Raw genomic sequence first — 13,345 nt, 5'->3', positions numbered from 1 at the left:
CCCACTTCTCCCTGACCCAACCTTCAATCACGGAGGTCGTAGGTCATGCACTGCCCCGAATGGCAACTGTGAAATTAAGGGACCTGTGACAGCACGAGTTACCCACAGATGAGGACGCGCTCAGGTGGGCCCAGCCCCATCACTCTCACAGCAACCTCTTGTGGTGGATTCTATCATTATGCCCATTTGATGGAAGAGAAAACTAAGGCTCAGTCAGGGTCGATGTGACTTGCCAAGGTCACGTGGCTGCGGCAGGATCAGGATTCGAACCCAGGTCAATCTGTCTTCAAGGCAGGTGCTCTTTCCTCCATACTGGGGTAGGCTATTGGCTTCTGAAAGGCATCGACAGGTGAGATGGACAATACCTGGCCTGAGTGTACCCATCACCATGGGAAATGGCAGGCAGAGGCAGGTTGAGGGCCTGGGCAGGGACTGATCAGGATGGTCCTTAAATAGAACTGGGGAGAGGGGAGTGGGAGAGACATGGGTCTGAGGGCACGGAGAACTCTGAGGTCAGCCTTGTATCTGCCCACCTTGCCCTGGACCAACCTGTCTGTCTGCACCTTTTGACCTGAGAAAGAACCCTAGGCTGAGCTGGGTCAGATGCCTGAGGAGCTGCTCTGCTATCGACTAGCTCTGTCACCTGGGACAAGACACTTTACCTCTGGAGCCTCACTTTCCCTGTCTGTGAAATGGCCTCCCTCTCACCCCACTCGCTCGCTGTCTTGTGCACAAGGCAGGCGCTTAATGCTGCATCATGCTCGGGTGTGCTCTGGGCCTCCTTACCTCTATCATCCCCAACCCCTTTCCTGGGGATGGGCTCTGGGCTTGTCAGGATGCCAGCCAGCTGTTCAGCCCCACCCTGGCTGGCCAGTTAATGAGTGACCAGGGAGCTGGAACCTGGCCTATAAAGAGCTGTCAGCTGAGGAAGCAGGTGGGAGCCTGGTGGACGGTGGCGAGACACAGAGAGAACGAGATGGCTACCAGGGCACTGTCAGGGCTGCTGCTGTGTGGGGTTGCTGTGGTCTTCCTGGTACTGCTGCAGGGCGCACAGTCAGTCTACATCCAGGTTTGTCCTGAAGGTCCCCATGGTGAGAGGCTGGGATGGAGAGGGAATGCTGGGCAATTCACTGAGGAGAGCTGAGGACCCAGGGCTCAGCCCAACATCCAATCACAGCCCAGGGACACAGCTGGTTGGAGGGAGCAGCTGGGATGCCAATGGTGGCTATGATGGTGATGATAATAACAATAAATTATGGTCGTTCAGCATCGCTCTCCTCAAATGCCCCTCTCAGTCAGAGTTCAGATGTGGAACAAGACGTGATCCCTGCCCTTGAAGAGCCCAGAGGGCAGGGAGACTTCTTTGATGCTCCCACAACCGTCTGTATTCACCCATGTATGGGGAGGAGGGCGGAGGGTCACCAGAAAAAGTTGCCCTGGCTGGTAACTCGAGCTGACATTGCAGGATGAGCAGGAGTTAGCCAGGTGCAGAGGTCACCGACTGCTCCAGACAGAGGGCACAGCATATGCAAAGGCCCAGAGAGAAGACAGCAGGGAATCTGGGTCTCCTTCCAGGGCAGCTGTGAGACTAGGAGTCTTCTGGAAACAGGGCCTGCCTGTGGGTGTGGCAGGTTGCCCGCTGGGCTCCTGGGTGGCTCATTCCTGACTCTGGGCGGGGCCTCCTTGGGAAGGAATAAGGGAATCCTGGGGAGCGGTGTCAGCTTCCCCCTGCAGCCTTGGCTTTGGAGCCCAGCTGGCTAGACTAGGCATTGCCATCATTTTGCCGTGTCAGTTCAAGGGCAATCAGGCAGTTATCGAGGGTGCCCTGGGTACCAGGCACCAGAGAGCAGTGGAGTTTGATTATCTCCATTTGTCAGATGAGGCTCAGAGTGGGGAAGAGATGGTCAGCCAGTCGGGAAGAGCTGGGATTTGAAGCGAAGTCCCCTGGCCTTCAAAGCCCACGCCTTGAACCAGCGTGCTCCACGGCCCTTCTCGACCTCATCTCCCAGTTAGCCTGTGACACAGGGGTGTGAAGTGCCAGGCCCCACCTTCCACGCAGGCAGTCTTCCGAGTGTGACCTTGACGTTCCCACTCCGTGAGAACACGGAAGCTCTGCGGGGCCCGGGGAACCCTGGTCTCCCGGCAGTGCCCCACCCCCTTCCTGCCCAGGTTTTGATGCCCTCCCGTCTCCTCTCTCTCTTCCTCCAGTACCAAGGCTTCCAGGTCCAGCTGGAATCGGTGAAGAAGCTGAATGACCTGGAGGGGCAATGGGTGCCCAGCCCTGGCCTGAAAACCCAGAGGTCCCAGCCCTCCATGTGCCACTACCCGGCCCTGCCACTGGACCTCCAGCCCATCTGTGCCTCTGGGGAAGCGGACAGCATTTTCCAGGCCTTGAGTGAGTCCCCCCACCCCTGGCAAGCCTCCTGCCCCTCGTTCTCTCTCCTCCCCACACCCTAGCTCCTCTACCTCGTGCGGTTTCTGTTAAACGCCCAGTGGCTGAGAACAGGGAGATTCAAGAAACTCAAGCCCCTGGCCTCCCCGGTTGGGGCACTGAAATCAGGCATGCCAGGAACGTCTTCAGTCCCTGGCAGCCTGGACGGGGTGATCAGCCTACCTCCAAGACTACACAGATTGGGGGGAAAGGGACACAGGAAACAGACCCATAAAAATGATTGCAATGCAGTGGGATGATGGGTAAGGCACAGTGGGGACACGGGAGAGAGATGGTTCACGTCCACAGTGGCATAAGTGTTACTGAGTCCAACTGCACGACAGGCCAATAAATCAGAGACGAGGTGTTGAGGCATGGAATACAACTTTATTTGGAAAGCCAGCAGACCAAGATGATGGCAGACTAAGGTCTCCAGAAAACCATCTTATCGGGGTTTGGATGCCAGTTTCTTTTATAGAACAGAGAGGGGGAGGAGATGAGGAAGTAAAGTAAAAAGGCCATAAGTTTTGCAAATGTCCCTTGGAATGGCCAGCCTCTGGGAGGGGATGTGTTAATTTCTTCTTTCTTGCAGCCATCCACAGGGTGGACAGGGTCAGGATGCTTCCCTGAACAATAGCAGTTGGGTTTAACATTCAGGCAAAGGGGCAGGGTTCCCCAAGGCAGGCCATTATGTGTAGACGGTATCCTTTTAGTGAACAAAAGCAGCGGAAAGAAAAGGATAAAGTGAAAGAAACAACAGATCCAACACGTAGTCAGATTTGGCTCTTCCCTGTTACATAACGGGATCTGAAATGTTTCCAAGACAGGGTGACATATAAGCTGAAATGTGAGGGATGAAACAGCTGGCCAGGAGAATGTGGCAACTGGCTAGTATTTTTTCTTTTTTTCTTTTGATTTTATTGGAGTATCATTGATTTACAATATTGTGTTAGTTTCAGGTGTACAGCCAAGTGATTCAGTTATACATACACATCTATTCGTTCCTTTTCAGATTCTTTTCTCATATAGGTTATCACAGAATATTGAGCAGAGTTCCCTGTGCTATACACTAGGTCCTTGTTGGTTATCTATCTTATATATAGTAGTGTGTGTATGTTCATCCCAAGCTCCTGATTTATCCCCCACCCCTCCACTCTTCCCATTTGGCAACCGCAAGTTTGTTTTCGACATCTGTTAAGTCTGTTTCTGTTTTGTGAATAAGTTTATTTGTAACTTTTTTAAATGAGATTCCACATGAGTGATAGCATAGGGTATTTGTCTTTCTCTGACTTACTTCACTTAGTATGATAATCTCTAGTAGCTAGTATTTATTGAGCACCTACTAAGTGCCAGGCCCTGGGTCAATCTCTTTGCCTGCAAGCTCTCCTCACAACCCCTCTGTCAGGCTGACACAGTCGAGCAGGCAGGAAAACTCAGGCACAGAGTTTAAGTGACTTGCCCAGGCACTGCTAGGAGGACAGAACCTGGGACTTGAGCCCAAGCTGCTCACGCTTCTTCTAAACTTTCTTGCTCTTAATCTATGAGAAGGATGCCAGGCCCCTGCCTCAAACCCTCTCAGAAGCAGGCCTTCTCTGGCTGCCTGGTCAGTGGCTCCTTGGAGATGTTTCAGGTTCAGGTTCAGCTGACCAGTTTTCTCCTCTGCCCAGGGACCATCGCTGCTGATGACTGCGAGCTGTGCGTGAATGTTGCCTGTACTGGCTGCAGCTAAGATGGCCTGGGTGCCCTGAGCCCACCCTGGACACCATGCCCCCCCCCCACAGCCCACTGCCTTCACAGCACCCACCCTCATCCAGGCTCTGGGGGTCCCCGCCACCACGGTCATTCCCGCCCCCCACCCCGCCCTGCAGGGCCCGAGCAGCTGGATCTGGCACAAAGCAGTTGGACCCACGGTTGGAGGAGAGTTTGGCCCCTGAGGCAGCCCTGCTGCTGAATAAAGATTCCCCACCTACACACAGAGTCAGACGTCCATTTGTTCATCCCCAGGAGCCATAGGCAGAACTGCCTAGGAAGCTGGGTGGGTTGGACTCCTGTGTCAGGCATTTTCATGGTTTCCTTCTCCTGAGGAGTTGCTCTATTTCATATCAAAGGAGTGAGGCTCTGGGTGGAAATGAGTCGCCCATGATCACAGGGCTGGGAAGCCACAGAGCACCCAGATCCATCTGACCTCCCAAGCTGAGCTCAAGTCCTGGCCCAGCTGCAGAGCCAGAGCTTCTGTGCTCCTGGTGGGGCTGGGGAAAGGACAGGGGCTTCCCTCCCGTAGGTGGGACTGCGGTGGAGGGGTTGGAGGGAGGAACCACATGGTGCCCCTTCGGGGCTGATTCTGCCCCCGGGCCTGCCTGAGTTCACCTTTACCTTCCTTCTGGGGCTCCCCGGGACTGCCTGGCCAGCTCCATATGGAAGGCCTTCCTTCCCTCTCTCCATCCTGGTGGCCCTAAGGAATATTAATAATACCAGCATCTTTTGAGCATTTGCTATACCCTAGGTACTGTTTTAAACTCTTTGTAGGTATTAACTCACCGAGTCCTCACAACAGTTCAGTGAAGCAGGTACTATTCATATTACCTTTACGAATGAGGAGACCCAGGTACAGAGAGAACTAATTAGTCCAGGGTCACAGGTTCAGCAAAGTGGCAAAGCAGGCTTCTTCCCAGGAAGTCTGGGCCAGAGTCTATACTCTGAACCATCATGTTACCGCCTCCCTGTGACTCCAGGCCCCAGCTGGAGCTAATGACACTCAAGGGAGGATGTCCTGCAGCCACTGCATTCCCCCAGGGGCCTTCAGTGCTCTACTAAAGGCCAAGAGACAGACTGGGAATTCCTGGGAGAAGGGCTTTCCACAGGGTGGCTTCCTCCCCGGCCTCTGTCCCGGGCAGCCAGAGAGGAGAAAAGCCAGGTACAAAGGGGCCATGCCCTCTGAGCTCAGCTCCCAGGGCCAAGGCCATGGTGGATTCCCCCAGACCAGCTGCTCCTCCTGTCTGCCCAGTTGTGCTCAATCGTCCTGTAACCTCCCAGCCTCCCAGGCCACACCCCTCGGAGCTCTGGCTCCTTCCCGTCCTCCCCCCACAGCAAGTCTTGCTAGGGGCCTTTGCAATGCCTCCTGCGTCTCTCTGGGCCCCTCCCATCCCTCTATCATCACTGCCTCCCTCCCTGTCCCATCCTCTCTCCCCCGCGAGGCCAGAGCTTCCTCCCTGCCCTGCATCCTGCAGGCTCTCCATGCCCACCAAGCCAGAGGAACACTGCAGTGCTGCTCCAACAGTGCCCCTTACCCTTCTGTGCCTCCCCAGTACCAACCCGCAAGTCTAAACTGAGCCCACTCACCATCTGGCCTCGTCTCCCACCTGCCTGGGAAGGAGGCAATAATGGGAACTGCCACTGAGTGAGCACCTGCTATGTGCCTGGCACAAGGCAGAGCCATCTAGACAGAAATAATAATAATAATAATAGCATCAGCACAGTGCTCACTCACACCGGGCCCGGTGGGGCGCTAAGAGTTTTCCCTGTATTACCTCATTTAATCTTCACTCACCCCTGTGAAGTAGGGGAGAGAACAGGCTAAGTAACCTGCCCAAAGTCACACAGCTGGTAACAAGCAGTGCCTGGACTGACACCCAGAGAGTTTGGCTCCAGAGTAGGAGCATTAAATAATTCTACCCCACCACCCATCTCATCAAGCACCCCTGCAACCTTGGGAGGAGGGATCTCCCAAGAGATCAGGGGTGAGCAGGGGTGAGGGGAGCAGAGGACATAGTGAGAACTATGGCTTGGGGTGTGGGCCCTGGGGGGAGGGCAGGAGGCATTGCTGAAGTGGTCAGGACGGGGCCAGATTCTGAGGCCCCTTGAACACTCTCCAGCCAGGGGCTGATCTCATAGCCCCTCAGTGCTTGTGTTGGTCATCCAAACCAGCACAGGAGCTCACATGTGGCTTAGGGATCATGAAAGAAAAGCAGAAGTTCCACCTCCTCCATTGGTGGTCGTTGGATTCAAGTCTCCTCGGTGTCTGTGAGTGGGGGGCAGGACCGATGCTGGCTTAGCAGGAAGAGCAGGGTTCTTGCACTTAGCACACTAAACCCTGAGCTGGCGAGGGCAGGGTAGGCATTCATAAAGTGGGATGCAAGAAGGAATGAAAGCAACACCAGGAGGACTCTGGAATCTGGTTTATTAACCGCGGGTGGGGGTGGATCTTGGAAAGCACCGGCAGCTCGGATGCGGGCAGGGGCTGGGCCTCCCCAGGCTGCCCTCTCGTCACTCCTCCATTCTGGGTAGGCGGAGCTGCGAGGAGGGGAGCGGCCTGCGGGGGAGGGACAGAAGGTAGCGAGCACCCGCCGTCCTAGCATCCAGCACAGGCAGCGTAGGCACAGATCTCACACGTGCTCGGATCCTCGGCGATGGCCTCTGGACAGGAGAAACGGGGCCCCGTGAGAGCAGCTTCCTCTGCCCAAAGCTCCCGCCCTCCCTTGAGCCAGAGTTTGAACATCCGCTACCCAGGAGAAACCCAGGCCTGTCCTCTCGGACCGGCGGCACTTCCCACCCCAAACCAGGACACAAGTACTGCAAGCCAGCCAATCAGGGCGGAGAGCCTACCCAGAAAGGCGTTACAGCCGAGACCAGACAAACCAGGACACACAGCAGAGAGCTTAACAGACCCACAATCAGAGCAGAGCTCATCCTCGGAATCCCACCAATCAGAACACACCTCTCCTTCAAGTGCCACCAATCAGGGAATTCCTGGGCCCCGCCCTTCAGAGAGGGGGTTACTCACCGAGCCTCTCCAGAATCTCCTGGGCATTGGGCTCCTTGCAGAGAGGCTTGAGTTCTTCGGGAAACCTCAGGGAGCTACAGAGGATGGGAACGAGGGCTCCACCAGTATTTCTAGACCTCCTAGGCTCCTGGAGCTGCTGGAGGTCCTTGAGCTTCTTCACTGACTCCAGAGAAAAGGAGAACTCTCCATCCTGAGAGAGACATGTTCAGGGTGTGAGGCCAGGCTACAGCCTGCTCCCTGGCCGCTTCCCCGAGGACCGCCCCCTCTCCAGCCCCAGTGCTCACACTCAAACAGTGTTTGCGGCACACGGGAGCCAGGTGCTCCACTGCGGGGCAATATAATGTGGTCAGAGCTCAGAGCCAGACACTGGGCTTGAATCCTGGTTTTGCTCTGCGGCCATGGACGGGTCATTACACTCTGGGATCCTAGGGTCTGCACATGAGGAATGGAGAAGACAGATGCGAAGCGGCAGGGACACAATAGGTACCTATTAGTGGGAGCCACTGTGCTGATTTTTAGGGAGAGGCACTGAGCTGGGACCAAGGCTCAGGCATCCTGAATCCACGTGGCTGTGCCCCAGTTGTCTTCACCCCTGCCTGAGAGCAGTGTGGGCTGATCCCCTGGCCCCCGGCTCCAGCCTGCTGCCTGGCTGATGTTTGAGAAGCAGTAAAAGGCCTCCCGGGGCCTGGCTGTGATAGAATGGGGCCCCCGATGAGTACCAGGCTGGCCTACGGCCGGCATCCACACAGATGGGCACACCCTTCCGTCAGGACCTCCAGGCTGTCCAGGTGATTCCTGAGACCCAGGCCAGGGCTTTGGCTGAGGAGGAAGGTCTGGAACTGAATCAAGCTCCTTCCCTTCCGAACCATGTGCGCATGCCCAGTTACAGAATCTCTCTGAGGCTCTATGTGACGCCTCTGAAAACTGAGACTAATAATCCCTCTTGCCACGGTGATCCTGGCGTCACGGTGACATACTGGAGGAACCTGGTCATGGCAGGCCCTCTGTAAATTGGCTAATCACCTGCCTTTCCCAAACTGTTTCTCTTTTCTCTACCTGATGTTCTTTCTCCAAGTTTGAAGAGGAAGGCGTAAGAGGCAGGACTGAGAAGGGGGTTCCTGGGGAAGAGTCAAGCCTTAGACATAGCCCCCACTCCGTCCCCAGAGGGGTGCTCTATCAGGGGATAGGCCCTGGGCCCTGGACATAGAGAGCCAGCTGGGCCACAGTAGGGACAGAGAATTTACCTTCACGGTGACTCCCCCTGCTAGGGCGGCCCAGGCCCCAAGGAGGCACAGTGCAGAGAGCAGGAAGGTGTTCATGGCAGCAGCGCCCAAGAGAGAAGAGGGCTTGGTTCTGCATGCAAGGGGAAAACAGTGGGACTTTTAAAGAGAGCAGGGTTACTGAGTAACCCAGGAGTCTTTGCCAGTGTCTCATCTGCTTGCTTGTCAACTTAACCCTAATCAGATAAGGCTCAAGACAGCCCTGGCCGGTAAGAAATCATTCGGGGGAGGCCGTCAGAGCCCCAGCCCCTTCTTGGACTCCCACTTTAACCCATGGCTGGGCTGGGTCCTGCCTTCAGGACCAACCACTCACACTCACTGACGGCTGTGGGCCACGCCATGCGCCAGGGTGGGGCTGCAGACCCAGCCCAGCCCTTAAGGAGGAGGACCAGTGGCGATGCAGGGTGATTAGGGGAGTGGGTGGGCGTGAGGAATGGAGGGGCCATTCAACCAGCCAAGGGGCGGGGCAGTTCAAGAAGCTTTCCCAAAGGAGGTTTAGAGAATGGGTGGAGATTTTCTTAGAGAAGGGGCTGAGGGTAGAAGGCCATTTCTTGCAGAGGATACTACACTTGAGACAGCAGGGAGGTGAAATAGGCCTGGAATAATCAAGGAAATGTGAGTAATTCAGCCTGGGGGGGAGGAGGAGGTTGCCAGGGGGCTTCAAGTGTTAAGAAATGAGATTACCAAGGCAGGCGTTAGGTTTGGCCACTGTGACTTTGAGGAAGGACTCAGCTCTGCCATCCACAGGCCTGGTTCGAGTCCCATCTACTGCCCCATTCCTATGTGTGTGAATCTGGACAAATTGTTTCCCTCTCTGAACATCAGGACCCCTTGTATCCTCTCTGGGGACCAATATAATAATACGTACCTCGTGGGATTATTTTGAGAATTAAATGAGGTTATAAAAATGCTTACCTCAATGCCTGGCATACAGAAAGCACTCAGTAAAAGATCCTTCACTTATTATTACTTTGATCAACAGCCACAACAGCTTCTGGTCCCCGTTGGCCCCTCTGGAGACCTCCTGCCAATCTGAGCCACAGCCTGTTCTCATCTGGTGCTGGGCCTGCTGTCCTGCCTGTCCTGCAGCCTCAGATCATCCTTGGATGTGCTCTCCCCACTCCCTCCTGATTCCCTTGCCCCCTGCCCCTCTAACCATCCCCCCCACCCCCTTCCCGCACCGTGTCCCTCCTCTTTTTGCTCTGCTTCCCCCAACTAACTCTGCCTAATCTCCCCCACCCTGGCCTTTCCTGCCAGGCTCAACTCTCCCAGCATCCCTGCCTTTGAATATGCTACTCCATCTGCCTGGAAGGCTTGTCCTTCCTTGTCACTAGGTGAACTCCTACTTAAACTTTAAGGCCCAGATCAAATAACCCCCACTGCATCCTCAGCTAAATAACCTCTCTTTGTTCTCACAGAACCAGATACATTCCCCTACTGGGGATCTTGTTGAGTTGGATTACTTGGGTGTGTGTCTCTGCCCCTCTAGACTCTGACCCCCATGAGGACTGTACCCCGGCATAGTGTGTGTTCATTGTATTCTTTTGTGAGCAGAGCCTCCAGGACACTGAGGAAGGGGAGCCCTGGGAGCTGCTTTGTTCTAATCTACAAACCAATCTGGCTGCAAGCCAGGATGGCTCCAAAGAAAGGAGTGGGGGTGGGAATCCCTGGGTGGGAAAAGTCAACACTGCAGGGGAAATTGGAGGGTACTTCAAAGGGGTTCAGCCCAAGGGAGGGGCAGGAAACACTTGGTCAACCTGCCCTCTCAGGCTAGTCCTCAGAACCAGACTAAGATTCCCTCCCTTTCCTAGTGTGTGTGTGTACACTGAGGAGTGTGTGTAAGTTGAAGTGTGTTAGTATATGCAAGGTGTGTGTGTGTGTACGCTGAAGTCTACATGTCCAGTCCAGCCACATGGTGGTCGCTGCTAGCTGAGAGCTGGGTGGGAATGAGCCCCAGCAGAGGGTTGGGGATGGGATAGGGTACCTTAGGGTTACGGATGGAGTTTGGGTTGAAGGTGAGGCTAGAGATACACGTAAGGGTAGAATGTATTGTGACTGGGATGGTGGTGAGCACAGATAGAGACTGAGTGCAGCTGAGGCTGGTGCCGGGGTTGGAATTGGGGTTGGGTGGACTTGAGCTGGGTTAGGGTGAAAGCTGGGTTAGGATCAGTCTTAGGTTACCAACTGGGACTGGAGTTACATTAGGGCAAGATGAAGTAGCGGGTACTGATAGGAGTTCAAGTTAGGACTCAGATTGGGGCTTGAGTCAGGGTCAGGATGGAGCTGAGCTTGGGTGTGGGCTAAGGGTCAGGGTTAGGTTTGGAATCAGGGGTGTAGCTAGGATTGGGTCGATGTGGGGATTGTAGCTGACATGGAGGTCGGTTTGGGGTTAGCTTAGGGTTCTGGGGTAGGGTTAAGGCGGGAGCTGAGTCTGCAGTTTAAGTTGGAGGTGTGGGTGGGGTCAGGTTTATGACTGGGGCTGGGGCTGGGGTTAAGTGCGGGGCTCAGGCTGGACTGGGGTCTGGTTTAGCATGAAGGATGGGGTTCGGTGTGGCCGCTGTGGGCTGCAGGAGCCCTGTTTCTGGCTCCCTTTGGCTTTTCAGTCTTTCCCCTCCTATGTTACAGTGGGATTGGGGGTAAAGGGAGGGGCCTCTGGTTCCTGAAGCCTCTTTCTCCCATAACTCCTTAGCCGGGGCTTACCTGCTGCAAGGCTGGGGTGGAGTGGGTGTGTGGGAGTGATGTGGCTCCACACTGTGAGAAAGAGGAAACGGCTCATAGGCCTCAGTACTTTGGGCCCTGACCTACCCAACCCTACCTCTGACATCTCCCCTGGGAAATGTGAACCAACGCCCCTCCCACCCCTGCCAATTCCCTGGCCCAGCCTCGGCCCAGGTGTGAGTTCAGACCCCCTCCCTCCTCTCCTGCATCGAAGCTGCTGGATCTTGGGGTCCTCTTGGAAGTCTGGGGTTCTGGATCGCCCCAGGCCCCCACCTGAGTCCTGTGGCCTCGGTTCCCCAGCACCCCAACACCCCTCATCATTTCTTACGGGTGGTGAGTGGGTCTGGGTTGTTAGGGCACCTCACATCCAAAGGCCACTGCTTCTGGCAAACTCTCACACCTCCATAGCCTCCCAGGCCATGCCACTTCTACCTGCCTCCCCACCTGAAAACCCATCAGTGGCTGCCCCAAACCTTCAGAAGGAAGCCCAGACTCCCTGGCCTGGCATTCAAGGCCCATCATGGTCAGGCCCCTGCTCACCCTTTACCCAGGATCCCGAAAGACTCCCTAGGAGTGGGCCAGGAAGAAGGGGCCCATACCTGGGGTGCTGTAGGTGAAAAAGCTCCAGCTTTGGAGCCAGGCAGCCCTGGCTGGTTAGAGTCCTAGCTCCATCAGTGAACAGCTGTGTGCCCTTTCTGAACCTCAGTTTTTGCATCAGAAAAATGGAGACAATAACAACTACACTGAATTTTGGGTTGCCGAGAAAACTTTCCTCACTGACTTCCAGCCCCAGCAAGCCTGTGTTAAGACCATCCCCACCACCTGTGGGCTCCACCAGCCTCCTCTACTCTCCCCTTATAAAACCTACCAAACTATCTGTGCTGCCCACTTTCCTCCGAGCTTCTGAGAGCAGAGCCTGTGTCTTGCTCCATCGTGGCCCCAGTACCCATACAAGGCCTGGCACTTAGTGGGTACCCCCGATCTCTCAGGAGACCAGGAAGGCTGTGGTATTAGTAATAGTCATAACATTAAGAATAGCAGTGAATGTTGATCAAACACTCGCTCTAGGCTACGTGCTTTACAGGTGTGAAAACCAGACCCAGCCCTGCGGCCCAGCCACCCCTCACCCACTGCTGGCAGCTGCGTGGGTTTCCCCTGCTGTCGGGCCGCCCTCTGGTCTCTGTGAGGATGCTGGTGCCATTCCTTTTGGTCTAGAGATTGTTGAACTCTTGTGTTTCGGTGACCTCGTCATGGTTCCAGGGTGCCTGTTAAAGTTGGGTCCACTGAGGCCCAGCCCTCCCAGGCCTGGCTCTGCTTCTCTGCAGGCTGGAGGCCTCAGCTGACCCTAGGAAGAAAGGTCTGGAACAGAGCCCAGGTGGGAGTCTGAAGACTCCCATGTTGATCTGTGTGACCATGAAGAGGCTGTGGCCCACATTTTACAGCCTCCGCTTCCTGCTTGCATACATGTCCTGGAGGTTCTTCTGAGAGCCCAGAACTGCCTGAGGAAGGCATCACGATGTATGTGAACCTCCCAATAGCTCTGGGAATACATAAGAAATCACTATAGAACCCCATTTTATAGGTGGGCACACTGAAGCTCAGAGGCCCAGAGAGGGTGAGAAACCATGGCTTTCCCGAGGGTGCGGACAGAAGCTCTGGGAGCAGTTTCACTGGTGGCTCTCTGGGCACGAGGGCACCCAGCCAACAGAGAGGGAAGCACAGACACAAGTGTGGGGCTAGCTCAGCCTAGGGGAAGGCACAACTTTTCAGACTCATTGCCAGGTGGACTTGGCACCAGCTGCAGTCACAAAGCTGTAAATTCCAGAACAGAGGCCAGTTCTCACAAGTGCCAAAGAAAAGCTAAACTTCTATTCGGTTCATACCTCCTGTCCTGTCTTCCTAGCCCCAGACCCCCATCTTTGGGGAAGGAGAAGAAGAAAGGCACAACCACTGAGTCAGACCCTGTTTTACAGGGCAGCGATACCCGTTGTACAGAGGAGGAAACCAGGCTCCTGGGAGAGTGCCCAGGGCCACAGAGAAAGTGGATGGCTGAGTGGGAATTTGAAGCCTGTTGCCTTGAGCCCAAGTCCAGGCAGGGGTGGCGGGCTCCCTCCCCTCCCCCAGGCGCTGGGGTGG

General features: G+C 55.3%; 2 protein-coding genes across 2 annotated transcripts; one reads left to right on the top strand and one right to left on the bottom strand.

Moving 5' to 3' along the window:
- Nucleotides 1-247: 247 nt before the first annotated feature.
- GUCA2B (guanylate cyclase activator 2B) lies at nucleotides 248-4,160 on the top strand. The gene is given in 4 exon segments (XM_022574968.3): nucleotides 248-852; nucleotides 854-1,069; nucleotides 2,209-2,395; nucleotides 4,099-4,160. Coding segments are annotated over 4 exon segments (714 nt in total). The 5' UTR covers nucleotides 248-603.
- A 2,028-nt stretch (nucleotides 4,161-6,188) lies between these two features.
- Nucleotides 6,189-9,886, bottom strand: GUCA2A (guanylate cyclase activator 2A). Its single transcript, XM_022574969.2, has 3 exons — nucleotides 8,456-9,886; nucleotides 7,212-7,401; nucleotides 6,189-6,844 (listed from the first exon to the last, which is right to left on the bottom strand). The coding sequence occupies exons 1-3, from the start codon at nucleotides 8,528-8,530 to the stop codon at nucleotides 6,780-6,782; spliced, it is 330 nt and encodes a 109-aa protein (XP_022430677.1). The 5' UTR covers nucleotides 8,531-9,886; the 3' UTR covers nucleotides 6,189-6,779.
- Nucleotides 9,887-13,345: the final 3,459 nt, after the last annotated feature.

Source organism: Delphinapterus leucas, chromosome 1 (genome assembly GCF_059928025.1).
Source record: "Delphinapterus leucas isolate spDelLeu-1000000601 "Yukka" chromosome 1, BTC_Dleu_Yukka2, whole genome shotgun sequence".
Taxonomy (NCBI): Eukaryota; Metazoa; Chordata; class Mammalia; order Artiodactyla; family Monodontidae; genus Delphinapterus; species Delphinapterus leucas.
This window is presented reverse-complemented; position numbering and strand designations above follow the sequence as displayed.